The sequence below is a fragment of the Sander lucioperca genome, chromosome 9 (genome assembly GCF_008315115.2).
Source record: "Sander lucioperca isolate FBNREF2018 chromosome 9, SLUC_FBN_1.2, whole genome shotgun sequence".
NCBI lineage: Eukaryota > Metazoa > Chordata > Actinopteri > Perciformes > Percidae > Sander > Sander lucioperca.
In genome coordinates, this window is record NC_050181.1 from 33,123,362 (window position 1) to 33,150,861 (window position 27,500).

At 40.2% G+C, this 27,500-nt stretch overlaps 2 protein-coding genes and 1 long non-coding RNA gene across 5 annotated transcripts in view; 2 read left to right on the plus strand and 1 right to left on the minus strand.

The window, feature by feature from the left end:
* Nucleotides 1-496: 496 nt before the first annotated feature.
* LOC116040618 lies at nucleotides 497-16,719 on the minus strand. The gene is made up of 2 exons (XR_004102719.1): nucleotides 16,686-16,719; nucleotides 497-586 (listed from the first exon to the last, which is right to left on the minus strand). It is a non-coding gene; the product is annotated as an uncharacterized LOC116040618 (long non-coding RNA).
* LOC116040599 (ETS domain-containing transcription factor ERF-like) lies at nucleotides 2,508-12,922 on the plus strand. The gene is made up of 5 exons (XM_031286085.2): nucleotides 2,508-2,642; nucleotides 7,702-7,933; nucleotides 9,097-9,235; nucleotides 10,190-10,280; nucleotides 12,358-12,922. The coding sequence occupies exons 1-5, from the start codon at nucleotides 2,585-2,587 to the stop codon at nucleotides 12,672-12,674; spliced, it is 837 nt and encodes a 278-aa protein (XP_031141945.1). The 5' UTR covers nucleotides 2,508-2,584; the 3' UTR covers nucleotides 12,675-12,922.
* The window catches only part of lig1 (ligase I, DNA, ATP-dependent), a 62,881-nt gene continuing 50,093 nt past the window's right edge, over nucleotides 14,713-27,500 (plus strand). For all 3 annotated transcript variants that reach the window (XM_031286068.2, XM_036004977.1, XM_036004976.1), the window contains exons 1-3: nucleotides 14,713-14,982; nucleotides 15,746-15,814; nucleotides 19,796-19,979. In XM_031286068.2, the coding sequence (XP_031141928.1) occupies nucleotides 14,966-14,982; nucleotides 15,746-15,814; nucleotides 19,796-19,979 (270 nt within the window). In that variant the 5' untranslated portion in view covers nucleotides 14,713-14,965. The remainder of the gene's footprint in view (nucleotides 14,983-15,745; nucleotides 15,815-19,795; nucleotides 19,980-27,500) is intronic.

Consider the following 27,500-nt stretch of genomic DNA (forward strand, 5'->3'; position numbering starts at 1 on the left):
GAGAGTGGTAGCAATCTAACTCTCTGCAAGAAGGTTAATAAGCATATCGCCGTACGATAACGATAACCCGAATAGAATGGTCTGAGCCCTGAGGTATTTTTGACAACTGGTTTTATTTTCTAAAAAAGCTTGTACAACATTAACAATGTTCTGCACAGTCAATCTATAAACACCATTTTTTCAGGACAAACTGTGCTATTAGAATATTTGTGGTGCAGTGATCACTTGAATGTAAAAAAAATGTATGGGACCATAAAGACAAATTAATAAAAAATAGAAAATAAAAAAAATAACAGAAATTGAATCTCACAGATATGTATTGATATCACACAGACAGCAATGCAACTCAAGCATTTCTGCTGTCTAAAAGAGTTCTCCTATGTCTTGGGAGTCAGACTGTGAAAGAATAAACATTGTAACTTATACAGTGGACAAAATATTTACATTTCTTCAAAAAAAAAAGTCCAGACACTTTTGCCCTCATGACATTCACTTATGCCAATACTCAAAATGGTAATGCCATATTTATTGATATAACACACACAGCAATGCTACATCAGCATTTGTGTTGTCTAAACCAGTTCTCCTGTGTTGATGAATGGCTTTAATGATAGATACAACTGAAACAATTAGTGCAACTATTTTGATCATCAATTAATAATTGGGCATTTTTGAAGCAAACATGTCAAAACATTCTCTGATATTAATGCCTCAAATGTGACAATTTGTAAAATATAGTTTTGTATTGCTCTGGGAGATTAAAATGGGTATTTTTCACTATTTACAGACATCAAATCATCAATAATGGGAGAAATCATTAGTTGCAGCCATATATATATATATATATATATATATATATATATATGGATGATGAAAAGGGTTGTTGATCACATTTCTGTTGCTCAACTAACTGATTGGACCAACAGATTGATTCATCACAACTTTTAAGAAAACAATTATTGGGAGGATTTGTTTGGCTTTTCTTTCAAGAGTTGAGATTTTCTTTTGTGTGCAGAATTTTTCTCAAAAGGCATCGCAAATAGTCAGCATAAGAACTGTTATTTTGTTATATGGGGGAGAAAGGGAGGGATGTAGGAGACAGGGGCGTGGGGGTGGAAATGTGTGTGGTTGGGGGGTGAGATGGGATACAGGGTTTAAGATTCAGTCCATCCATCCATCCTTCAGTCCTCCCAGACTCGGAGTGGGCCGGCAGACACACTGATCATTGTCATCTTACGGAGCTTTTTCCAATCCCTGCTCCAAACCAAGGTAACAGGACCAACTGAACTATAACACAGGAGTCTTTAATTAGCTCGCTCTTTGTAAACGAGAGGATTGTAAGGGAGAATTCTTGTAAGTGATTATTTGAATTAGATCTGGAATTTGTGTCCTTTAAAAAAAAGAATCCCCTCTCTGTCGACCTTCTGTGCTTGACTGACATGCTGATTGTTTTTAATTGTAGCATTCAGAATAATTCTGGCTATCATTAGATTGATGGGGGGGATTTAGATTTTGCATGTTCAGGCATTTAGCTGGCGCTGGTATCCAGAAGAACAAGCTTCAATTTGTAGTTAACCAACAAAACGTCCAATCAAAAGGGAGGAATACAAATCAGTCTGAGCCAAAGTTTGCATAGAATTGCAAAAGAAACACTAAATTTAACTCTTATTTGTTTGCAAGCCTGTTTCAGCGTCATTGCATTTTTATTGTTGTGTCATGTTTTAATTATTTTTCGTTTAGGCCTTTTGAAAGCAGAATCTGATTTTGTCTAAATGGCGCCCTAAAAAAAGTAGAATGTCTTTGGCTCAGCTGATAATGTCCCTGTGACCCTGCGATGATCATGTGTGAGTGGATTGCTGCATGGGAAAAGGAAATAAAATAAGCGCTAAGGGGAGACATCGTTTTTTGTTGTTGCTCCAAGATAGGAGGATATTACAGCTGGTGGAAGAGGACATCATTCAGTGGGGGAAAAGGGTTATGTGAAGTACTTCTCGGAGAGATTAGTTTTCAGCCTTCCAGGGAAGATGGTGGCTGCCTCGGCTGCTCCAAATCGCCAGGGAAGGTCATTGTGTCTGCGGGTGCACCGTGTGTGTGTTTATGGGATGAAATTATAGGAAAAAAATATAGAAAAGACTAAACAGTATCTGCAGGGAAGTGATGCTTTGACAAATTTACTGTTACTGCAAATGAGTCTGATTAGTAAAGTAGTAGATGTGATTTCAAGCACATTATGAGGCGCGATATATAAACCTTATATTTATTCACAACGATGTTGATATCGATGTAATGTACAGTCTGGAGATCAAGAGACTTTGTTCTTTAGGCTTAGATCTGTCATTACAATGAACGTGTGTGACGATGATTTCATTTTTTATAAGTGATATTAAGTGCAGAAGTTGCTGCAATCAGTCACATCTGTGCCTTGTTGTGATGGCTAATTTAACACTGAATGACAGCTAATTAATATTTCTTTGAAGTGGTTCTCTTTTTTTCTCGCCTCTCTCACTTCACTCTGATGACAATCACAGTGATGAAGATTTTTTTTACGGAGTTTTTGTGTTTGTATTGTGTGCTGTGTTCTTAGATGCAGTACAGCTGTAGCTCTTCAGCAGGACACCTTTCCTCGCCTTACTGGAGTAGAAGTAAGTGTGTGTGTGTGTGTGTGTGTGTGTGTGTGTGTGTGTGTGTGTGTAAAGATATATGTCTGTGTAAACTCTGATCAGCAGCAGTGTTTTTGTGAAAAATCATTACAGAAAATTCCTTCATATTAACACAGTATATTAGCCCTTATTTCTATGGACTTTTCTAACAGTGTAGTGTGCTGTGTGTGTGTGTGTGTGTGTGTGTTTGTGTGTGCATCCGTGTGTTGAGTGTGTACAAAGATATATGTCTGTGTAAACCCTGATCTGCAGCAGTGTTTTTTTTATTGTGTGTGTGTGTGTGTGTGTGTGTGTGTGTGTGTGTGTGTGTGTGTGTGTGTGTGTGTGTTTATGTACCTTCATTCACAGCTATTTACATGTGTGTGGGTTTGTGTGGGATGTCATTTGTGTGGGATATGTTTCATATTTATGTAAGAGTTATTATATATTCATTCTGTGCATTGTATATTCGCCTGTAGCACAGGGGCATGATAAAAATAGATATAATCATAATAAGCAAAGCAACAGTGATCATGTCATCACTGACAAATGATGCCGCCCCTCTCTTGACCAATCAGCAACCGATATTGTAAGGTGGCCTGTTTCAGTTTTAGCGCCCCACTTTTCTCTACTTTGATTCATGATATAAGTTAATATGGCAGGTATGGTGTCCACGACGGAGGGCCAGAGTGGAAATTACTGCTGCATTAATGTGTATGTTGCATTTCACTGCTGTACACGCTTAAGGTTGTGCTCATATTCAGAGCCGGATTAAATGGAAAGATTACATTAGGCATACTACATTTTTTCAGGCTCCCTCCAAATGGATACTTTGTTATTTTATAATATCCACGTTAGGAAGTGCATCTTTTAGGCCTAGCTCTCGGAATGTCTGATACATGTCCATGGATGTTTGTTCATTTTTCAACATCAACTACAACTTGCAGCAATAACAGAAAACCGAGCCAGTAGACTGCAAGTAGGCTATATTAACTAATCCTACATCAGTATTTCTCCGTTTCGTTTTTTTCCTGAAAGAAATGTTCCTTAGTTAGGCTACGGTTAGTCTATATCCCTGACGTTCTACCGCTGGAAATTCCACCAGATGTCCCTCTTTTCGGCCGGATGTCCGTTACCTTCCTCTTCCTTTGTGTTGGCATTCTAAACTCCGGTGGATTTTAGCCAATATATGGTTAACTGCTCCTCAGATCTCTGCAGGGTAAATCCAGACAGCTAGCTAGACTCTCTGTTCAATCTTGAGTTTTCTGTTGCACGAATAAAACAACTTTTGAACGTACACACTTTCAACCAAAACAAGTTCCTTCCCGAGGCTATTTTGCAGAGGCACTGTGGCTCTGTCAGGCGCTTAGCACCGCCCAAGACGATCGTGATTGGTTTAAAGAAATGCCAATAAACCAGAGCACGTTTTTCTCCCATCCCGGAATGCTGTGTGCACTGGCCAGACCCTCATTTGCATAAAGTTGGCTGGATTCAACTTTATGCAAATGAGAAGCGGGCGACTCGACACCCAGCTACTCCACAGTCCCTGCAATGCTATCAGAATGCATTGCACGGCTGCTCCCATAGACATGAATGGGAAGCAATGAATGGGAAGCAACTGCATGACTTATATACTATATCTTTACATACATATTTCTTTACTGCTATATTATTGTTCTGAATGTCGAGTACAGCCCATTTAAGTACTGTACTTGAGTAAATGTACTTAGTTACATTCCACCACTGATGCTAGCTAAGCGCAGAACTAATCACTATTGTAAAGCATCAAGTCTTGACACACTGAATTTCCAAAAATTATTTGTTATTAACTTAAGACAGGAAATAAGATTATACGTTCTATGTTTGTTTGAAGAAACAGGATGTGAGGTGCATACACTCCATAAAGGTAAAAAAAAAAAAAAAAAAGTCTAAATGAAGAATTTACAGATATCTATTTTGCTGCAGAAACGTAGACCTTTGTAACAAATAATTGTGTTGTAAACTCAACATAATGAGCTTGAAATTGTTTTCTCGTAATGAAGGAGTGATTAGTTTGTGCTCACAGGAAAACAAAAGCTTCATGATCACAAACAAAAAGATAATGGAAGAAATAATTACACATTCTCTGTGTCCTCACTTGCACTAGATAAAGTTTTGCATAATTATTCCTTCTTGAATGGTGAAATGTTTCATTTCCCCATGTTTTATCAACATCCAAGTAATATGTAATTTGTGACACATTGTTGAACATAAAAAAAGGACAAACAAAGACTTGATGTGGAATAAGAATGAAGGAATCTCTGCACATTAGCATCTGAGGCTGGATCTGGAATGATGAGACTTGGAGTACATAGTTATATTCGGAGCTTTTTACTTACTAACTAACTCAACTACTTGAAAATGCCAAAACACTGACGTGCCATGATGGCAAGGGCCTAACTTTGGGTTCAGCATTGGGGGGGTAAAGATCTCCAACTATTTAGAGAGGACGCGGGACATGTCTGCATGTATTAACTCCCCCATCCCCCCTGTAAATTATGCCTATGCATGGTGGCATAGGGGCTCCAGGGTTTCCCAAGTTCCCGGTTTGAGTCTGACCTTTGTCAAGTGGCATAACATACGCCCCAAAGTACTCTAACGGAAAGGTTCAGTGTTTTGGGAAATATGCTTCTTCACTTTGTTATTAAGTAGAGCAGTCAAGTAGCTACAGTAAACGAGATGATTGATACCACTCTCATTTCTGTGTGGTAAATATGAGTCTACAGCCAGCAGTGGGTTAGCTAAGCTTAGCATAAAGACTGGAAACGAGGAAACAGCTAGCCTGGCTCTGCCCAAATGTAACAAAATCTGCCTAGCAGCACCTCTAAAGCTCACTAATTAACATGTTTTATCACGTTAGAGTAGTATCAACCTTCTCATCAGACGATTAAGTGTATTTCCCAAAATGTTGAACTAAATCTTTAAAAAACAAATGCTACAAAACAGTGATGCATAACCACCCCAAGCTTCATCCAAATCTGATATGTGGTTTTCCAAGACAAACTACACAACTGACAAACAAATGAATAAGCAAACGTACTGGCAGGGACTCATCAGTACAGCAGCGCTTCAACTTGAAGCGATAAGTAGCATTTCACTGACTTCCCAGCAGAGATGTGGACTTGAAACTCGAGTCTACTCGAGTCACCGTTTTGATAACAAAAAATAAATGACTTGAGACTCGTCTCGGCCTTGTAAATGAATGAATGAAAGTGGCTCGACACTTGACTTGAGGCATGATGACTCAGATGACTTGCGTGTATTCATAAGTTTGAATGTTAGCTGAACTGAACTGTTGAATGCAATACCTGCTCATCACTAATTTCAGCCAGACTACAACCTCAAACTTTGTTCGTCATTTGTAAACTCATTCTGATCGGTAAGTGTCTGCCACGAGGTCTGATGTTAGCCTAGGGTGACCAGATTTCCCGGAACTAAAACCGGGACACTTTGCACATGACCGTAGTGCTCGTGCACGCACACGCTTTTTAATGTGAACATGTCCCAGCCCAGGTCAGACATAGACACAGACAGATTAGACACAATTTTGCCAACAGCACACGTAGGCCTACTGCTCACAACAAAATGGAGTATCTCAGTTAATATTCATGAATTTTCTTGGTATGTAGCCTACATATCTAAGAAATAATATTAAAAGACATTGATTGAGTTTTGTGTGGAACCAACTTTATTTTTCAGAATTGAAGCATTCTTTTGGAAAATGCACCCACTGAACTTGTGAAACACTTTGTGAAAAGATATTTTTCATTGCATGGCACTAAACAAATTATTTGGAACTGCTGCCACAGGCTTGAACTAAAGTTATGGTAACACTTTACGGTAAGGGTACATGAATTATGAATTCATGCATGAATTAATTCATGATTTGTGCATTACTTCATTCCTTTATAATTTATGAATCATCAGGAATTGACATGAGTTCATAGCCTCTCATTCATGACCTCATGCATGAACAACACTAAAGCATTAGGTAAGGTGGGTACAACATTACTCACAAGTTGTGTTCAAAAATCTGAATTTGCGTACGTCGCCAAATTCATTTCCTTGTTTCTGATATGAAGATGAGACGTGTGTGCCTCAAACATCTCACATTTACCAACAAAACGTACAGCGAAAGACCGTGCAAAACATTTCAGACCGTCCTGCCAACCTGTATACATTTTAACATTAATGTACACTGTAACGTTTTTTCACTCTAAAGTCGCTGAAGCTGCTGCTGTTTCAATCCTGTCGGCTCTCTGCAGTGGGCGGGGCTGTTGCTCAGTTCCCCCCACGACTGACGCACGCACACACAAACACACACACACACACGCACACACACACACACACACACACACACAAACACACACGGTGGATGCAGGAAAAACCGGAGATGAGACGACACGATGACCTAAATTGAGGACAGCTCCCACAAAATCAGGCATTTTGGGCTGCGAAATCCTGGAGGGACTGGTTAAAACGTGACAGATAAGAAGAGGCATTGCAACAATGTTTACAAATATACATTGTAACGCTGGCTGCTGAATGCTTTATTAGTCTTTCTACATGGGTTTAGTTAATGATCGGGCTATAATAAGTCCACGTCGGCTATGTAATCGCTGACAACCGGGACAATTTCATAGTGGTTGGTGTAAACTGGGACGTCTGGTCACCCTACATTGGCCTGATAAAATCTGTTCACTCACAACAAACGTTAGCTTGCTAACTAATGTTAGCCTGATATGCAAATATCAGAACTGAATTGGCTGGTTCACGTGTTAGCGAGGTGCTTTATCTTGGGTGTAAAAATAAGTGATTTGATTTGGGACTTGCCTTAACTAAGGACTCGACTAGACTTGACTTGACATAACCTGGGCCTTGACTTGACTTGCTCCAAAAAGAACTCGAGACTTGCTTGAGACTTGAGACCAAATGACTTGAGACTTACTTGGTACTTGAGCAAAGATGACTTGGTCACAACACTACTTCCCGTCATTTACAAGACTACCTGGTGTCTCTACAGCAATGCTCTTCCCTGACTGGGCCTACAAACCAGCCTGGTCGCCGGGCTCCAGGCAGGTCCAGCTGTGGCACTTCCTGCTGGAGCTGCTGGGGCGGGGCGAGGGCGGGGCCATCGGCTGGGGAGGGGAGTGGGGTGAGTTCGTCATCCGGGACCCCGAGAGGCTGGCCAGGCTGTGGGGGGAGAGGAAGGGCAAACCACACATGAACTACGACAAGCTCAGCCGGGCGCTCAGGTGATAGACATACGTGTCATCATAGTGACACGTATATAACACACACACACACACACACACACACACACACACACACACACACACACATACACACACACACACACACACACACACACACACACACACACACAAACACACACACACACACACACACACACACACACACACACACACTCAAACACACACACACACACACACACACACACACACACACACACACACACACTCAAACACAAACACACACACACACACACACACACACACACACACACACACACGCATGCACTAAACCTCGTCGTGACTCACTCGGATCTTTCACCCGTGTCTTTAAATTAACCCATGAGTCGAGCGAGTGAAGTCTCTCCTTGAGTCATTGTGAAAAGCAAATTCACAACAAAAGCCATTCTTTCACTTCTGAAATAACATGCTTATAGGTTATAGGTTTGGTGTATAGATGTAGCATATCAAAATTAGGTTGATCGATTAAAAAAAATATTCACTGTGGGCATTTCTCCGTTCCTGTTTCTATGTCCACATTGAAAGCCTATATATCAGATCTAAAATAGTGAGTCTGCACTGAGTGAATCCACAGAACTTCCTACTACGTTAGTGGTTAGACAATGGGCTAGCACTGAGTTTCCTTGCCGATTTAGCAATGCTGACTAAAACTAACTCTAAACTGACATGCACGCACACACACACGCACGCACGCACACACACACACACACACACACACACACACACACAAACACACGCATACACACACACGCACGTGCGCACACGCACACACACACACACACACACGCATGCACGTACACGCATACACGCGCGCGCGCGCGCGCACAGATACACGCACATGCACGCACGCACACTCACACACACACACACACACATATACACACACACACACACACACACACACACAGTTCTTTAACTGTAAATGTGTGGAATCCTCCCTCTCTGTGCAGCTTCTCCCTCAGGCCGATGCTGTAAATAAAATGTTCTCCTCGCCAACATATGTTAAAATTGCAAATTTAAATTTCAAATGCCCGCAGATACATATACGTAGTAACACATGCCATTTGGGCATCCCATAGACTTACTGTCCAGTCCAGTAGACCCAGTCAGAGTGTAGTCTGACACAGAAAACATTTGACTTCCAGATATTACTACAACAAACGCATCCTGCACAAGACCAAAGGGAAAAGATTCACCTACAAGTTCAACTTCAGCAAACTCATCCTGGTCAACTATCCAGGATACCCACCACCTCCACCACCACCACCACCCCCGAGCCATCAGGTCATCACCACATCTACACATCTCACATCACAAAGGACTTCACTGAAAACTGATTATATTAGGTTTTATATCAAATGATTAAAAGAGCAACTCGTTTGTCTCTAGGAGATACCTATCGTTTTTATTTCTCATCACATAAGCTGCAATTTGATCAGTTTCTCAAAACATGGGTTGAGTCCTTTAAGAAGAGTTTTATTCCAAAAACACTATAAATACAATAAAAATGGACCAACTTTAATAGAAACAATTATTTCAACTTTATCATTTATAAAATTGAGTGACTGATCCTCCAATGTAGAGGGGAGTCAGTGTGTTAAAGTAATATCATGTTCACAGGCAAACCAAGGGCTTAGGTTGCCTTCTATCCTTTAGAAAGCACCATCATTCATAATTAAAGTAGAAAAGTGCTGTATACGTGCAGTCTATTTAAAAATCTACCATTAGTTTTTGTAAATTGAAATCCCAGTTTGGAATAAAACTCTTTATATCATGTATTATAATAACTTTTTTTTATTGTATTTCAATTTTAAATGATTCCACCAGTGTACAAAATATCAGGAACATCTCTGAAGCGCTTGTTTTGAATTCAGTTTTCAATTCAAGGGGCTTTATTGGCATGAATGTTTCAATAACAATGTTGCCAAAGCATCAGACAAAACACAATAAACAGTTATATGTACATTAATACAATATTAGGATGGGTTTATATTATTTCATAAATCTATTTGTATGGTAAATATAAAAACAAGTTATTAAGCAATATGAAACAAAAAGTATTCTAATAAAAATGTAAAGACAGTCAAATTTAACATTAGATATGTAGTGATACTGTTCGCTCTGCTGTGTGTTCTTGTTTTGTGCACACAGCACACAGTCAGACTGTATTGTATTAAAAGATCCATGTTCTCATTTCAACCATCCTTCCATCTCATCCTCCATGCGTCCACCCTCCAGCTGGTGCCGAGCGGCCCTCTTACCTTTCCTCTCCTCCCCACCGAGAGCACTCTGCCCCTGTGTGGAGGAGCGGGCTCGCTGATGGACAGAGGTAAGAACACACCCGTCAGTGATTCCCCTGCAAAGCAGCAGGGTTCAGGCATGCCTCACAGCCTCTCACAGTGAGCCTGTTATGATTTGCAAAGGCATTCATTCAGTTTTGTTGATTTTTGATTTTGTCTGCAGTCTGAGAGTGAATGCAAACACCAAAGGGAGATTTTTTTGCCCGAAAAACCAATTGGATCTAAGAATGAAATGACAAAATATTTTTTTATAGTCTACAAATGCCATGTACAGTAAATACCAAAACAGACAAAATGTTGGTCCTGTCTGTGGCTCTCAGCCCCAAGCCCATTGGTTCCTACCATAGACTGTATAAAACAAGACATAAACTTTAAAAATGGGCCATAAGGTTCATGGTTCAGCTTTATAGTCCTTATACAATACAGGATTGCACAATGAGATGCAGTTGTAGCCCCTTCGATGCTGCACACCAAGAAAAGGTATAAACAAATAATTAAATATGTAAAATAGAATAGAATAAAACAATAAAATAGAACAATATTAGCACTAAAGAAAGGAATAAAAAGGAAAACTGCATTATATTTACAAGGAAGATAAATAAATATGGAATTTGATACGACTACTACAACAACAACTACTACTAATACTACTACTAATTATAATATAACATTTTATTAATAATAAAGTGCATTTACATTATAAAAACCAGTGATTATACAGTGCTTTACAAAGAAAAGGAAAAGATAAAATGCAAATACAAAGTGACACATTGTGAGAAAAGTATATCCATACATTTTCTCATCTATCCATACAAACATACATGTTACTACATACATATAGAAACCTGTAAAACACCCATTAATGCAAATATTTTTCTAAATGGCGTTGTAATTTCCTGTAACAGCTGAGCTCTGTAGTTTTTTAGTAAAGGCTACTCAAACAGGAATACATTGTGTATTAGTTAGGGATTATTTTCAGCTGCGGATTGATACACATTTGGTGTTCTTCACAGCAGGAGGATATATTTACTTTCCTGGTAATGGAGGGATGTGTGGCTCATTGATGTGTTTTTTAATAATTTTTGGACAACAGTGGAGCTCCATGGCACAGAGGAAGAAGATCCACAAACAAAAAGTTTTAGGAGCAATCCATCATTTTTATTGGGTTATTGGTTGGAACTGTGGTGGTATCTACCCATCCTTCTTCATCACCATCATCCTCTTCCCCAGCCAGTACACCTCCTGCACAACTGCAGCCATATCCGGGCTAACATTCATGGAAGACTCAGACTCCAATTCCGTATTCAGATCCTTTACTTAAGTAAAAGTACTAATACCACACTGTAAAAATACTCTGTTACAAGTAAAAGTCCTGTATTGAAAATGGTACTTAAGTAAAAGTATGTAAGTATCATCAGGAAAATGTACAGAAACATCCTCACAGTTTAGAAACTGGAAACGATCCACAACGGTTCTATCGATCAACTATCATTTCAGCTAGACATGTGTTTTGTGTGCAAAAATCTTAAATATGTCAGATGAATGTAGTGGAGTAAAAAGTAAAATATTTCTCTCTGAAATGTAGCGGAGTAGAAGTAGAACGTGGCATGACAAGAAAAGACTCAAGTACCTCAACATTTGTACTTAAGTACTGTAGCCTACTTGGATAAATGTACTTAGTTACATTCCACAATTCAAAAATATACTCAATTAATACACTTGCTAAACAGACATCAAAAGACAGGACACAACACTAAATCTCTTTATTTGAAAGATTATGTGTGTGACGTGTACCTTCGTTGTTATCAATTACTGTATGTGGCGGTACTGGCAGAAGCCTGCTAACCAGTTCCCAACCACACAATTTTTACTTGGAGAAACAAATCTCACAAGTGCCTTCACAATGAACAAATGCCTTTTGCTGTGAATGACTTGAGGCCCATTCAATGCTTCACGTTCCTTCTGGAAAAGAGTTTATATATGTATGAATATTAAGCAAATGAATATGTATCTGAGCTCCTGTTGTCTTTTCCACACATGAAACTCATGAAGACAATTTTATTTGCACTTTGCGATTAATGTGACTCTCTTTCTGTTCTCTGACAGCAGTCCAGTCTGTGCCTTACCCCTTCCTGCTCCCGTGCTGCCTCCCTAAGTCCATCCCCACCCCCAGGGGGGCTCTCCACGGCCACTTTCCCTACATCTCCGCCCCTGCACGTCTGGGGGCTGAGATAAGGGAGGCAGGCCTCCCACCGCTCCCCTCGGCCCTCCATGTGAGCGCTAACGGCTGGCCGAACAAGAGCCCTGCAGGGTGGGATCTGAACCACATCAGTCGAAGCCTGTTTAGTGGAGTGAAGCAGACTGAAATTCAAGGAGAGGAGAGGCGAGCGGGGAATGACGCACAAATGGGGGAGAGAGAGTGAGGAAGAGGAACATTGTACAACAGATGGACTGCTTTGCCTCCTCAAATCTCTCAAATATTGCTTTTTTTTTTAAAGTCATTGAACAGTAGTTTATTATTCACTTTATTTATTGAGTTGGACCATGGTGTGTTTGTGTGTGTGTGTGTGTGTGTGTGTGTGTGTGTGTGTGTGTGTGTGTGTGTGTATGCGTGTGTTTGATAGAAATACTGAGGAAGCGACTTTTCTTCTGTCAGCACTTCTTGGCGCAGTAGGGGAATTGCACTTGTTAACAATTAACAACATGGTACTTGCGTTTGAGTAAATAAAGCATTGCACCCAACTTACATTATTCAGCTGTTTGTCTTGCATTTTCCCTCCTTCTTCATTACCAGAGCTGCATAAATGATGCATATAAACAGACACTGAAATTTTCATGTAAGGAGCCCAGGGTCCCCCCCCCCCCCCCTCCGTGTAATGCAAGCCTGGTGGCCCACCAGGCCTAAGCCACTGGGATTTATTTTTTTAATGTATTTTTAAGACATTTTTTTAAACTACAGTTACAGTGGGGTGGCTCGGATTGGAAACTTTGACACAATCATATTTTAAAATCTCCAGTTAGCTTTTAGCACTGACTTAATGTAGGGCCCTATGGAATCTGTGTTTTGCTTTTTTAAAGGAACATGTCGACTTATTGGGACTTTAGCTTATTCACCGTATCCCCCAGAGTTAAATTAGTCCATACATACCCTTCTCATCTATGTACGCGTCGTAACTCTGTCTGACGCACCCACCGCTAGCCTCTCTTAGCACAGATGCTGGAGATAACCGGCTCCATATAGCCTACTGCTCCCAATAAGTGACAAAATAACAAGGTCACATGAGACACAGCCATCTTCTAACCGTATACATACTGGGAACTATATTCTCAGAAGGTGAAGCACTGCAACTTCTGCTAGTTGGGCGCAGTGATATTACTCCAACTCTGAGCGAACTCCAGGCGAACTCACTACTCCTCACCACAGGGCTTCTCAGATGCTGCGAGCAAATCACTCCGCCCAAGTAGCAGAAGTAGCAGTGCTTCGCCTTCTGTGGAGAATAGTTCCCAGTATGTATACGGTTAGAAGATGGCTGTGTCTCATGTGACCTTGTTATTTTGTCACTTATTGGGAGCAGTAGGCTATATGGAGCCGGTTATCTCCAGCATCTGTGCTAAGCTAGGCTAGCGGTGGGTGTGTCAGACAGAGTTACTACGACGCACAGAGATGAGAAGGGTATGTATGGATTTATCTAACTCTGGGGGATACGGTGAATAAGCTAAAGTCCCATTAAGTCAGCGTGTTCCTTTACATTCTCAATTTTGCGATATAATCCGTGATTCTGTTATTGCAGAAACTATTGGGCTCTCCATTAATGCTGCCATCAGTCTATGACTGGCCCCAGCCAGACACTTGCCACCGGGCAAAGCCACTTTTCTGGGGGAAACCCTGGAGCCTTAATGTCTTCTTTGCAGCATCAGCATCAGGACCAGGGCTGATGTCTGCAGTTTGCACTCCGACACAGCAGGGGGCAGTAGCATGTTGGGCATCCCACAAACTTTTCACAACACAGCTTTTCCCGGGAAAGTGTCAGAGCAGAGATGTGTTAAAAAAGCAGATGTATCACTCTGTTACGGCACCCTAATTCCAAATCAGTTTACTGGTAAAACTCAAGATATGGGTTAACTTGGTTTATTTATTTTTTTAAATACTGTTATTACAATAATATGTTTTTGTAATTTAGGTTTTACCAGGTTAGATTTTTTTTTTAATTGTATGTGATTATTAAATTGCATCTAACTAGACGCATAGGCTAATTTATGCTGTTTTTTTGTTTACCACATTCTGTATTCAATATGTTATCTTTAAATATTGCAAACAATATCAAGACACCTTAACATAAAGAACGTTCTTACGATTTACTTAAGTGAATTACAATCTTCTGTGGTATGTATCACAGTTTCACTGTTTGTCAGGGCTTACATGTTTACTTTTTCCTTTTTACAAGGTGCCAAGTCTAGCAAGACTAGACCAAAATCCAAAATGACCAAGTTTGGAGAACGGAAAACGGCTCAGATTTTAGCTAACGAGTAGGCTAACTCCGCGTTTCTTTTCGACGATCTTTGGCTGGGATGTCACTTTGGCGCCGAATATTTGTCATTCTGCAGCGCGGGAGTTGGTTGATGTATTTGTATGTGGATGTTGGACCCTGTGCTGTAATTTAACCATTAGTCTTAATCTAGTATCTATCAGGTGAAGGACGAATTTGAAGACAACATGCAGCGGAGCATCGCGTAAGTACTACGTTGATAACTAGGAATGGTTTCTATTTAGCCTGCTATTGGTGGTTGCGTTAGCTTGGTCAGAGACGGTTTAGCTAGTATAAAGGATCTTTGGCTTGGTGACTGCTTGAATCTGTATTAGCATGTAACGTTAACGTTAACTAAGTAAACCTAACGTCAGCTAACGTTAGTTAAGTGTATTGTGAGTTGTGTTTAGGGTTCTAAAAATGCCTACAGGGGTGTAACGTTAGCTGTATTTTAGGGCTAACTAAGTTAGCATTAGCATGCATTAGTCTGCAACGTCTGATGGGGTAAGGGATTCACTTTTTGCTTCAACAGTTATCAATCTGCGTACTTGGTACTGAGAAACGCCAGACTCCCAACTCTTGTCATATAACGTAACGTTAACGTTACCGTGTGTGTTAACGCTGAACCTTAACCGTTAGCTTATTTGTTTTGACACGACGGAAGGAAAAGTTTGAGCAGATCCAGACGAAATTACCTTAACACTAACGTTAGCTGAATAAGGCTCGCTAACTTTTGTCTGCTAGCTAAGTTAGCAGATGGCAACCAGCTACGTACTTAACGTTAACGTAATTCAGACCGTTGAGCTAACTTACCAGCCCACTAACCTGAAGTTAAACAAACATCAGCTTTCATCGGCAAAATATACTGTTTTAATGACTGTATTACTCTTTTTTATGATACACTGATGATAAGCATTCTAACGCCCGTCAGGACATTAACGTTAACTGTTCTCTTCCTCCTCCATCAGATCCTTCTTTCAGCCCAAGTGCAAGGACAAGGATATGCAGAAGAAATCCACAGATGGACCAGTGAAAAAGTAAAACCTTTTTTTTCTTAAATCACACAGAATAGGAGGTTGTTACCAGGGGTGAAATTGGGATTTGGGGATGTATGGATTGGGGCTCTGTGGGTTCAGGGTTGCCATAGGTGCGCATAGACTACAACATCTGATTGACATTATCAGAGAGGGTTTAGAACCATGGATGTTTTTTATTAATAACTGACACGCCCCAACTTTTCCTGTATCTGTGTCACGTGAGTGGAAGAAGTGAACGGGAACACAGATTATGAGCGATTCTTTCGCCCCATAGTCACCAAGGTAAATATTGGACCCCTTTTTTTTTGACATGCTACATATCTCCCCAACATTTTCACACAACATTTTTTTGCGATCAGGAGAAAATGAACTTTGTTCCAGACCTGTTTTTGTCTCTGCAACAAACTCTTGTGAGATCTGGACACACGGCTAAAAAAACATCAGCTAAGGTTCACAAACGCCACAGATTAAAAAAAAATGTTGGCATGCTAACTATGGCTTCAAGTTTAAATGCGTAAATAGTTAATCTTGGCAAAAGAAAATATGATTAAATTATGCAAATATAACTTTTCATCTATCCGCACAACGTTCACTACACTTACAAACGAGGCAACGCCCACACATAAGACAGGAAGTGTAGGCTATATACCATTTCATACTATTGGCGCGGCTTGAAATGTGCCATCTTTAGTTATAGAGTCTTTGATATCATTTGACAAACTGTAAATAAAATATAACAAGGTGAGACATCAGTTTGCTTTGAACACTTTAACACTAATCAAAGTTATAGTATAATTTTGTAAAAGCCTAACATTGTTAAATCAGAATATCTTAGCAATACATTCAGTCAACAAAGCTGTCAATTTCTGACCTATATATGCGGGGTCTTAAAAAGTAAAAAAAAAATTCAAAATAAAAATTTTAGGCCTTTATAAAGTCTTACATTTAGCTGAAGTATTGTGTTCTAGGTCTTAAATAATTTTAAAAGGGTCTTAGTTTTCCTATGTCCATGCAACGCTACCTCTAATGCTCATTGAAATTCTTTCTCCTGTTTGATTCCGTGGTGTTGTAGTTGTTTATTTCGCTAGTCCAAATATAATTTGCTGTATTACGACTACCAACATGCAATTTAAATTGCAGCCAGTCAGCTTTTGTGTTATTGGTGCGAGTCTCTTTCGGATTATACCACAGACATAAAATGGATTTCATTCTTAAGCTATGGATAGGTGCAAGTTTAGTGATACTTTTGCTTGAAAAAAACTGAATTTAGGGCTTGGTTAAAGCCAGTTGCTAATAAAATATTTTTTTTAATTGTTATATAGGTCTTAAATTTCATTCATAATAGTCTTCAAAAGGGCTTTAAAAGTCTTAAATTTGACTTTCTGAAACCTGCAGAAACCCTGCTATTTTTCTTTACCTTGCCATTCACCTACCACTCTCTGCCATCTGTGCTGTCTGACAAGTGCACTCACTTCTACTTTTTTCTCCCATTTTGTGGCGGGTGGCAACCAGCGTTAAGGTTCATCACTGCCACCTAGTCAATTGACATAAAAAAAAAAGGAAACCCCGTGAAAGTTCTGATGTTTGCAAGTTCTCAAGTCCTCATTTACAGCTTTGAAGTAAACGTGTTTTAGTCATTGTTTGAATGACTAAGACCGTGAAAAACGTGTAAAAATATATACATTGTTGAACCTTACGAGACTTATCGTCCAGGTAAAAATTGTCTCGCGATATCTGTCACAAGTGCAGAGCAGCCGTCAGTGGACGGAGTCTGACCTGGTTGGTCTTATAATACATCTGGCTTTGAAGATGAGTTTGGCTTGGACCTCTAAATTAGCATAGAAGATCCCCCACCCGTTCGCCAAAGTTGACTGAGTTCACTTTTGCAGAGCGGTAGCGGAGTTGCAGCTGTAAAAAGCTGCCGATGAAACCCAGCGTTAGAGGGTACGGTGTCTCTCTCTCGCGCCCGACTGACCGACCCATACACGGACTGCAGCGTGCAGTTCAGTGTGGCGCTGACTCGCGCAGATCTTTCTCTGTCTTATATTTTTAAATGAGTCGGAAGCAGAAATCAAAACCTAACTTTACTTTTATTGATATTAAACAAAGAGAAATTTTCTCCCCTCATCCTAAAAATGGTCATAAATCAATACAAGAGCAGCATACTTCCTTGTTTACTACTGCAATGAAATGCTTGGTTACATTGTCAAGCTTGGTTCTGAGTAAAGGCTATTTTTCCAGTCATATTTCTTAATTGAAGTTTTCATTAAAAATAGTGTGAAAACCTTGTGTCTCGTGGGCTGAGTGTCTGGTCACACTCCTAGTACATACAATATTTGATGGAGAGGTGTACAGAACTCCATCCGGTAACTACAAACTTCCTGTCAGATGAGTGTCTGAAGGAGAACAACCTGTCCATTTGCATCGGATTTGTAGCTGCTAGCACTCTTGACACAGATCTCCCTTCTTGACTGAACCAATTTATTATGCAAGTGTTTTTTTTTTATTAATACTTGCTCATGTTTGGGGAATTGAGAAACCTGAACTTTTTTTTTTGAAAGATTATTCTATTTATTACAAGTGTCAGATCAGCAAAAGAATGGAGATATCATTGTCTTTTATAAATACTTCAAAGTAGGACTGGGCAATATATCAATATTATATCGATATATGAAGCTAGATATTGTCTTAAATTTTGGATATTGTAATATCGTGATATGACAAGTGTTGTCTTTTCCTGGTTTTAAATGCTGCATTACAGTAAAGTGATGTCATTTTCTGAACTTACCAGACTGTTTTAGCTGTTCTATTATTTGCCCACTTAGTTATTAAATCCACATTACTGATGATTATTTATCTAAACTCTCATTGTCTAAATATTTTGTGAAAGCAATAATAGTCGACCCTACAATATCGCCGCTGTATAGACATTGATGTATTTGGTCAAAAATATCAGGATATTTGATTTTCTACATATCGCCCAGCTCTACTTCAAAGATACCTGTATTGTACCCAAACAGAATGGCCAATATGGGCGGGAAGACTAATCTCTGAGACCTCAATAAACCATATCGGTGCATCAGCTTCATTTCAAACATACTTTTATGTTGAAACTTTAACTGACAGCTTGAATATGGGCAATTATCTCTGACTCGCTCTGAGTCCTAGACCTCAGTTGCTTAGTACAACTTTTTGTAGTAGTTATAATCAAAAGAGACTTCTGTTTTGCATCTCATCGCCGCTTTGATGATAGTGTTCATTATCTGCAGACTGTATCATCTTTAATGCATGTCTTTAAACCCTCTTTAATACTCTTGCGTTAATGTAATGGTCTTTTCATCATTGCTTTGACATCTTTTTTATGACTCATTCAGCAGCGATTTTATATGTCTGACACTCTGTTGTGTTCTACTGCTCTTACTATTGACTTGATCCTTTCTAGAATACATATTATAGAACCTTGTGGCTGTGCTTTTGAACGCTACTAAGGTACTGTACTACAATACTAGATACTGGTTTTTCAAAGCTGATACAGACACTGATTATTAGTAGTTAATGAAACCGATAAATGATATTTGGAACCGATAAGCATTTACAGTGAAAATGAATATCTTTAAATAAAATAACATTTTGGAATGTTACAAACTCCAACACAAAACTTTGTTTAAATGCTTTGAGCAATTATTATCTAAATGATAGATAGTGTTGTGGGCGGGACATTAAGTCAGAGTCAGTGAGTGAAACAGAAGCAGAGGGACAGATACAGAGCTGTAGCGGAGCCAAAGTAGCACACTTTTTAATTCATTAACTTTATCGGTTATCGGGCAAATAAAACGCCGATACAGATAATCTGCAAACTGCCAAAAAATGTCCCGATAACCGGCCAGGGCCAATAATCGGTCTATCCCTAAACGTTACCAAATGAATGAGGCTTATGGCTTTACTTATTTCTTTATTTCTTGTGTCTGTGCTCATCTCCAGACCTGTGAAAAGCCCTCTGAAGGTGCAGAACGGTGTTCAGAAGGCTGATTCACCCGTCACCAAGAAGGTTGCCAAACGCAGCCGTCAGATCCTGGACAGCGACGATGACGACGCTCCGGTCGTTAAAGAGCAGGTCGCCACCAAGGCACACGGAGACAAAGAAGCTCTTGGTAAAACAGAAAAGGTAAAAGCCACTTGAATTCAATTTCGATTCAATTTTATTTATAGTATCAAATCATAACAGGAGTTATCTCGAGACACTTTACAGAGTAGATCTAGACCACACTCTACTCCACGGTGACAGCTGCAACCAAGATCTTGGTGCCATCCTAATCCAAGAAAATATGATGGGCGAAAAAAAAACAAAACATAAGGACTCCGGGGAGGTAACTCCCCAGAGATAGGTTAGTAACAAGCATTTCTGGGACAAGGATGCACACACATAGAAACAAATGGAAAGAGACAGGAGAGAGCAGCTCAGTGTGTCAAAGGAAGGAAGGAAGTCCCCCGGCAGTCTAGAACTATAACAGCATAACTAAGAGAGACAGGTTAAGGAGAGGAGCCTGGTCGGGCTAGAACTCTCCCCAACTGGATCGGGCTGTACTGGCCTGCCTCCCTCTACTTTGATTATATTATGATTATATGATAGATGAATCTGACGACTATGAAGAGAAGCAGGTGGGCCGGGCTAGGCGGACGCTGCAACTCCTCACTCCCTAACTATAAGCTTTATCAAAGAGAAGGGTTTTCAATTTATTCTTAAATGTGGTGACGGTGTCTGCCCCCCGAACCCAGACTGGGAGCTGGTTCCACAGGAGAGGAGCCTGGTAGCCAAAGGCTCTGGCTCCCATCCTACTTTTACAGACTTTAGGAACCACAAGTAGCTCTGAATTCTGGGAGCGTAGTGCTCTAGTGGAACAGTAAGGTACTAAGAGCTAGACCATTTAGAGCTTTGTAGGTCAGGAGAAGGATTTTAAATGCAATCCTGGATTTTACAGGAAGCCAATGCAGAGAAGCTAATACAGGAGAAATATGATCTCTTTTCTTAGTTCTTGTCAGAACATGCGCTGCAGCATTCTGGATCAGCTGGAGAGTCTTAAGGGACTTATTTGAGCAACCTGATAGTAAGGAATTACAGTAGTCCAGCCTGGAAGTAACACATGCATGGACTAGTTTTTCAGCATCGTTTTGAGACAGGATGTTCCTAATTTTGGCAATGTTACGAAGATGAAAAAAGGTTGTTCTTGAGGTTCGTTTTAGATGGGCATTAAAGGATATATCCTGATCGAAAATAACTCATAGATTTCTGACAGTAGTGCTGGAGGCTAGGGCAATGCCATCCAGAGTAGCTATATCTTTAGATAATGAAGTTCGGAGGTGTTTGGGGCCCAGCACAATAACTTCAGTTTTGTTTGAGTTTAACATCAGAAAATTGTAGGTCATCCAGGATTTAATATCTTTAATGCATGCTTGAAGTTTAGCTAACTGACTGGTTTCGTCTGGCTTGATTGACAAGTATAATTGGGTGTCATCCGCATAACAGTGGAAGTTAATTGAGTGTTTCCTAATAATATTGCCTAGAGGAAGCGTATATAAGGAAAATAGAATTGGTCCAAGCACTGAGCCTTGTGGAACGCCTTTGGCTAACTTTAGCGTACTTAAAGGATTTATCGTTGATATTAACAAATTGAGATCGATCAGAGAAATAGGACTTAAACCAGCTTAGTGCGATTCCTTTAATGCCAACTAAATGTTCCAATTTCTGTAACAGGATGGTATGGTCAATAGTGTGGAATGCAGCACTAAGATCTAATAAGACAAGTACGGAGACAAGTCCTTTATCAGCAGCAGTTAGGTCGTTAGTAATAACGTCTCTGTGCTATGATGCTTTCTAAATCCTGACTGAAAGTCCTCAAATAAACTATTGCTATGTAGAAAATCACATAACTGATTAGCGACTACCTTCTCAAGGATCTTGGAGAGAAAGGGAAGGTTAGATATAGGTCTATAGTTGGCTAAGACCTCAGGATCGAGGGTGGGTTTTTTCAGAAGAGGTTTTATCACAGCTACTTTAAATGACTGCGGTACATAACCTGTTAATAAAGACGTATTGATCATATCTACTAATGAAGTGTTAACCACAGGTAACGCTTCTTTAAGTAGCCTCGTTGGGATGGGGTCTAAGAGACAGGTAGGTGGCTTAACTGAAGAGACTTTTAACATTAATTGTTGAAGGTCTTTAGGATAAAAGCAGTCTAAGTATATGTCAGGTCTTGTTGTTCTTTCTAGTAGTCCTGCGTTTAAAGGTGAACCGTTAGAAGTTGAGGGAAAAAAGTGATGAATTTTATCTGTAATTGTTTTGATTTTATCATTAAAGAACCTCACGTCACTACTCAGAGCTATAGGAATAGATGGCTCAATAGAGCTGTGACTCTGTCAGCCTGGCTACAGTGCTGAAAAGAAACCTTGGGTTGTTCTTATTTTCTTCTGTTAGTGATGAGTAATAGTCTGATCTGGCATTTCTGAGAGCCTTCCTATAGGTTTGCCAATCTAAACGAGATTCTTCCAGTTTGGTGGAACGCCATTTACTTTCAAGTTTTCGCGAGATTTGTTTTAATTTACGAGTTTGGGAGTTATACCAAGGTGCTAGTTTCCTTTGCTTCATGATCTTCTTTTTGAGGGAAGCAACAGAGTCTAAAGTCGTCCGTAGCACCGTCTACAAATGTATCAATTTGGGGGGGACTAAAGTTAACATAAAGGTCCTCTGTTATATTAAGGCATGACATTGAGTTAAATGCTGTTGGAATGTCTTCCTTAAATTTAGCTATAGCACTGTCAGATAGGCATCTAGTGTAGAAGCTTTTATCTAATTTTGTATAGTCGGATAGAAAAAATTTGAAAGTTATTAAAAAATGGTCTGATAATACAGGGTTCTGCTGAAAAAATATTAAATCCTTAATTTCAATGCCATATGCCAGCACAAGGTCGAGGGTATGGTTAAAACAGTGCATGGCCTTATGCACACTCTGACATGTTGGCCTGCACCAGCTACGGGGTGCTGGCTAGCTACAGAAGCATACGATTTTGATTCCATGGTGCGGAGCCGTGCCTCTAACTCACTAAGCCTCGCCTCCAGAGCAACGAATAAACTACATTTATTACATGTATCATTATTACTAAAGGAGGCAGAGGAATAGCTAAACATGTGACACACAGAGCAAGAGAGAGTAGGAGAGGGAGAGGAATTAGCCATTGCTAATGGCTGAGCTAAAGTAGCTAACAGCGTTTTAACAATTATGAGCTCAGCGAGGCAGTCGCTGTAAGAGAAGAGAAGTATAAGTGCTTGAGTATAATTAGTGTAATTTAAATGCAATAGCCGCTAATTTAAACAATAAAGCAGAGTTGAGTAAGTTTTGCTGGAACAGCAAACTAGCGTCTGTAACACGGGAACACCGGAAGTGACACAATACGCTTACCGTTAACGTCAGCACGCCTTTAGACTTCCTAAATTGTGGACGTTAGAGTTACTTCTCTTTAATCACAAAATATTTTCTTCAAGAGAGGTTTTTTTTTGTGTGCAAATAAAGTTTTATCGAATTCTGACATTTCCATCCAGCTTTTTTTTTTAATGATACTGCATGCGCATGTAAATACATGAATGGAAACCTGCCAGTGTGTAACCCATCACACGTTCTAAATCTCATTGTACCCACACAAGCTGAATCTAATAGGACTGTTAGAGCTCCTGTAGGCGTATCGGGGCCTGTTGTTTATTCATTAGTGACAAAAACACTGTCGCACAAAGACACAGTAATTGTATGGTGAATCACCATGTTGAATACATTTGTCAATAAACCACATAAAAAAAAAAAAAAAGACCTGATTATGGGCTTTGGCTGACTCTCCACCACCTGTTGTTTGATCGACACCTTCTAACCGGCCCGCTCATTTAGTGCGTAATATGTCAGCAATTATTCATTATTTGCTGTTTTGAGGAAAGAGATTATGATGGATGCATGGTGTTTGTCAGCATGACGCACCCCACATCACTTTATACATGGTTTCAATAATTGAATATCTTTTTTTGTGACAAGGTACTAATAGGGGTGTCACGATACCAAAAATTCAGTAGTCGGTGCCAATACCAGTAAATAACATGATTCTTGATGCTGATTTCGATACCACGGTAAAAAAAAAAAGGATTTTCTAAGATTCCATGTACTTTTAACTTGAAACATGAACTTCTTTATTAAAATGCTTGAAAAATATCCAAATGTCATAACAAGACATACAAACATGTGCAATAGAGCATAGAACAACATAATAAAGTGCAATTAATGGTCATAGTGCAACAACTAGTGTCCCAAGACACATTCCAGACTTCCAGGCATCTTTTCAAAAGGTACTGTGCAAAAACAACAGTACAAAACAGTGTTTCTAACAGTTGCGTGACCAGAGACGTTACAAACCACGGGTAAATATTGGAGATGTATTTGAAAGATGGAGACATTTTATGTCATTTCAACATTCGTGTACTCACATTTGAATTATATAGCTAGAGTACCTGAGTTGGTTACTCGCAAAAACAATTGAGACACAGCCAGTAAAGTGATCCCGACTGGTCCTGGCTAACTGTGGCTAACGCCGCCTTGCCAACTGCTAGCTAACGTTACCGGAGGAACAGACAAGCGGCCACGGTTGTTTACAAACGTGTAGCCTGTTCCGTGGCCGTAGCCGACAACGGTGAGTTAGTTTAAGCCAAGAGAGGGGGGCTGTAAATCAGGAAGAGAGGACCGTGAATCTATCTCCGTTGACTCTCGTTCATAGTTTTTTGAAATTCTCTGATATGTCCCCTGTACCGGAAGTAGAAGGGTGTGACTTCGGCCACTTGTTCGTGACCTCCTACTTCTGAATGTATCGACTGGAACGCTCTGAAGCGTGTACTGCCTACTACCATTTTTTGCTTCCCGATACCGATTCTGATACCTGAACTTGCGTATCTGCCGATACCGAGTACTGATCCGATACCAGTGTGTCATATTTTATTATGTTTTAACAACTGTATACTACTATCCCTGTATGGATGTGATATGATTTCTATCTTTGTCGGCCTAGCTCAGGTTAAACTCTTTGTGAAATATGAACAAACAAATAATGAACGCCCCAGAACTTTCTTTTATTCTCCAGTTTGACAGTCAGTTATAACAGAAAAAGAACATCAATAAACTACTTTAACGTAGATCGGATCGGTGCATAATCTCCAGTACTTCCCGATACCAGCGTTTTAGGCAGTATCGGAGCCGATACTGGTATCAGTATCGGCTCATCTCTAATACTGCCCCCATCAGTCCCGGAAGAGGCGCAGCACCGATGCTGCTAACACTGGCATCGGCGCTAATGGTGCCTACGGTGCACAATTTGAATCGATTCAATATCACGATGCGTCACCTTTTCAATATTATTATATATTATTACACATGGTTTTCATCAACAAATTCAAGCAGTCAGATATATATATATATGAACTCCCCTTTTTATTGTATCTGCTCTTAAAAAAGACACTTCCTGAATATAGCGGAGTCTGAACACGGCAGACAAAAGGTTAAAAACAAAAAAAGCAGCGACCGGAAAATCAACAAGCAACATAGGCAATAATCGATTATGGTCTGTCACTGCATCGATGCAGAATCGCCCAGGTCCGCATCGCCTGTAATCGATGCAATAATTTATTACAACGCCCCTAGTACACATGTTCCACCAAAACAAGTTCCTTCCCGAGGCGATTTTGCAGAGGCACCGTTGCTCTGTCCGGCATTTAACGTCCAAGACGATTGTGATTGGTTTAAAGAAATGCTAATAAACCAGAGCACGTTTCTCCAGTATCCAGTACTTTTAGCTCCGTTTCGACCTCTGCTTACTTTCTAACTAGATTTTATGATCTCATGATGTGAAAATAAATATACTAAAGATTACCACTGCAATTTTTTAATCCTATTTGTGTTTACTTTTCTACCAAACACAAATATGCGGATATATGAAATGTTTTTTTTATTTATTTTTTTATAGCTGTGTTACTCTTTAATGTACACCCCTGGTTGGGAACCGAGCATGGGAGCGGAATGGAGCGGTGAGAATTTCTGCTCCTCGCTCACTGAGCTGTTGGTTCCCTCTGGTCCCCCGTTCAAAGCCGCTCTGCACAATATTGCTCCTCGTTCACCCTTTGCTCCAAAAAAGGAAAAAAAGCTGTGTTGTATTTATCAAATCACCAGCGGCGACTCGCCCTTCACGCCTTTGAGCTCCACCTGCAAAAAGTCCGCCGGATGACAGGCTCTGGCGGCATGGAGGGAGGGAGGGCTTGCGGCGTTTATCTGCATGTACTGTGCTGCAGTAAGGCTGCACTCAGACCAGGAAACAGTGATCCGGCGATTTGATGCAGGGTTGTGCGGCGACGGGAGTGTCCCTGAAATGGCCCATTTGTATGACGTCCTGTTGTGTTAACCCCCCAATGTAGAACAAATAAAGTTTATATTTCACAAATATTGTTTTCTGTCTGTTTTCTTTCTTGCGTTTATCCAAAAGTTGAGTCATTCTCAACACCAGCTACATGTACATTACCAGCCTTTTGCCACGGTGCTCAGGTGGTACTGTATAGTTATTAATGACTTATATAAGGGATTTTGGATATTTTAGTTTATGCAAGAACAACTCCACAACAATGAGTACTTGGGACTATTGAGACATTTGATGTGCAGTACAGGCCTCACACTGACTTTTATCAGTGGTTGCCAGCAAGCCTGCTATAGTGTTCCCTGCCTTCTCTGGTTTTCTTTTCTTCTAGCAGCCCTCTCTCAGCGATGTGCTTCACTGAACAACAGATTTGTTTCCTCACTGATGGAGGTGTGTGTCCTTCAGCGTTTGCAGTATTCTTTTGCAACACTTGCTGAGATACTTTGCCTGATAGATTTTGTTGAGATTTTCTTTGGCTTTCAGCTGCTCCATGTTGACAGGCCATTGTATGACTTTTCTTAAGTCCCTAAAGTATGAATTTTTTTTTTTTACAACACATTTAAAGGTGCAATATGTAACACTGACAGCTAGTGTTTAAAATAGTTACTGCAGTAAAAATTCAAAATACTGGAGAGAGTCGTCTCCCCCGCCCCCTCCTCCCCAGACTCACGTTGGTTGCCAGGCTGAGACTGCTGCATCCACAACAATGTTGCTAGACGCTTATCTCACATAGCCAGACATTACTTCACAGCACAGCGGAGTAGCTAACGTTAGATGCTGGATATATTGACAGTCATAAAAGCCTGTGCTCACGTGAAGCTCTGTACCCAACTGACAGACACACTTTTTCGGCTTAGAATTACGGTAGGAACCACTAAAAATAACACTACCTTGCCGTCCTCTCCACCCGACTGAACACACTTTATTGGCTTAGAATTACGGAAACAATCGCTAAACTCACAGTTCTCTCTTACCAGTTTACATCCCCCCTCTCTTGGCTTAAAATAACTCACCGTTGTCGGCTACAGCAGCTGAACAGGCTACACGTTGTAAACAGCCGTGGCCCGCTTGCCTGGTCCTCCTGTAACGTTAGCAGTTAGGGTTAGCATGGCGGCGTTAGCCAGAACCAGTCGGGATCCTTTTACTGGCTGTGTCTCAATTTGTTTTTGTGAGTAACCAACTCGGGTACTCCAGCTGT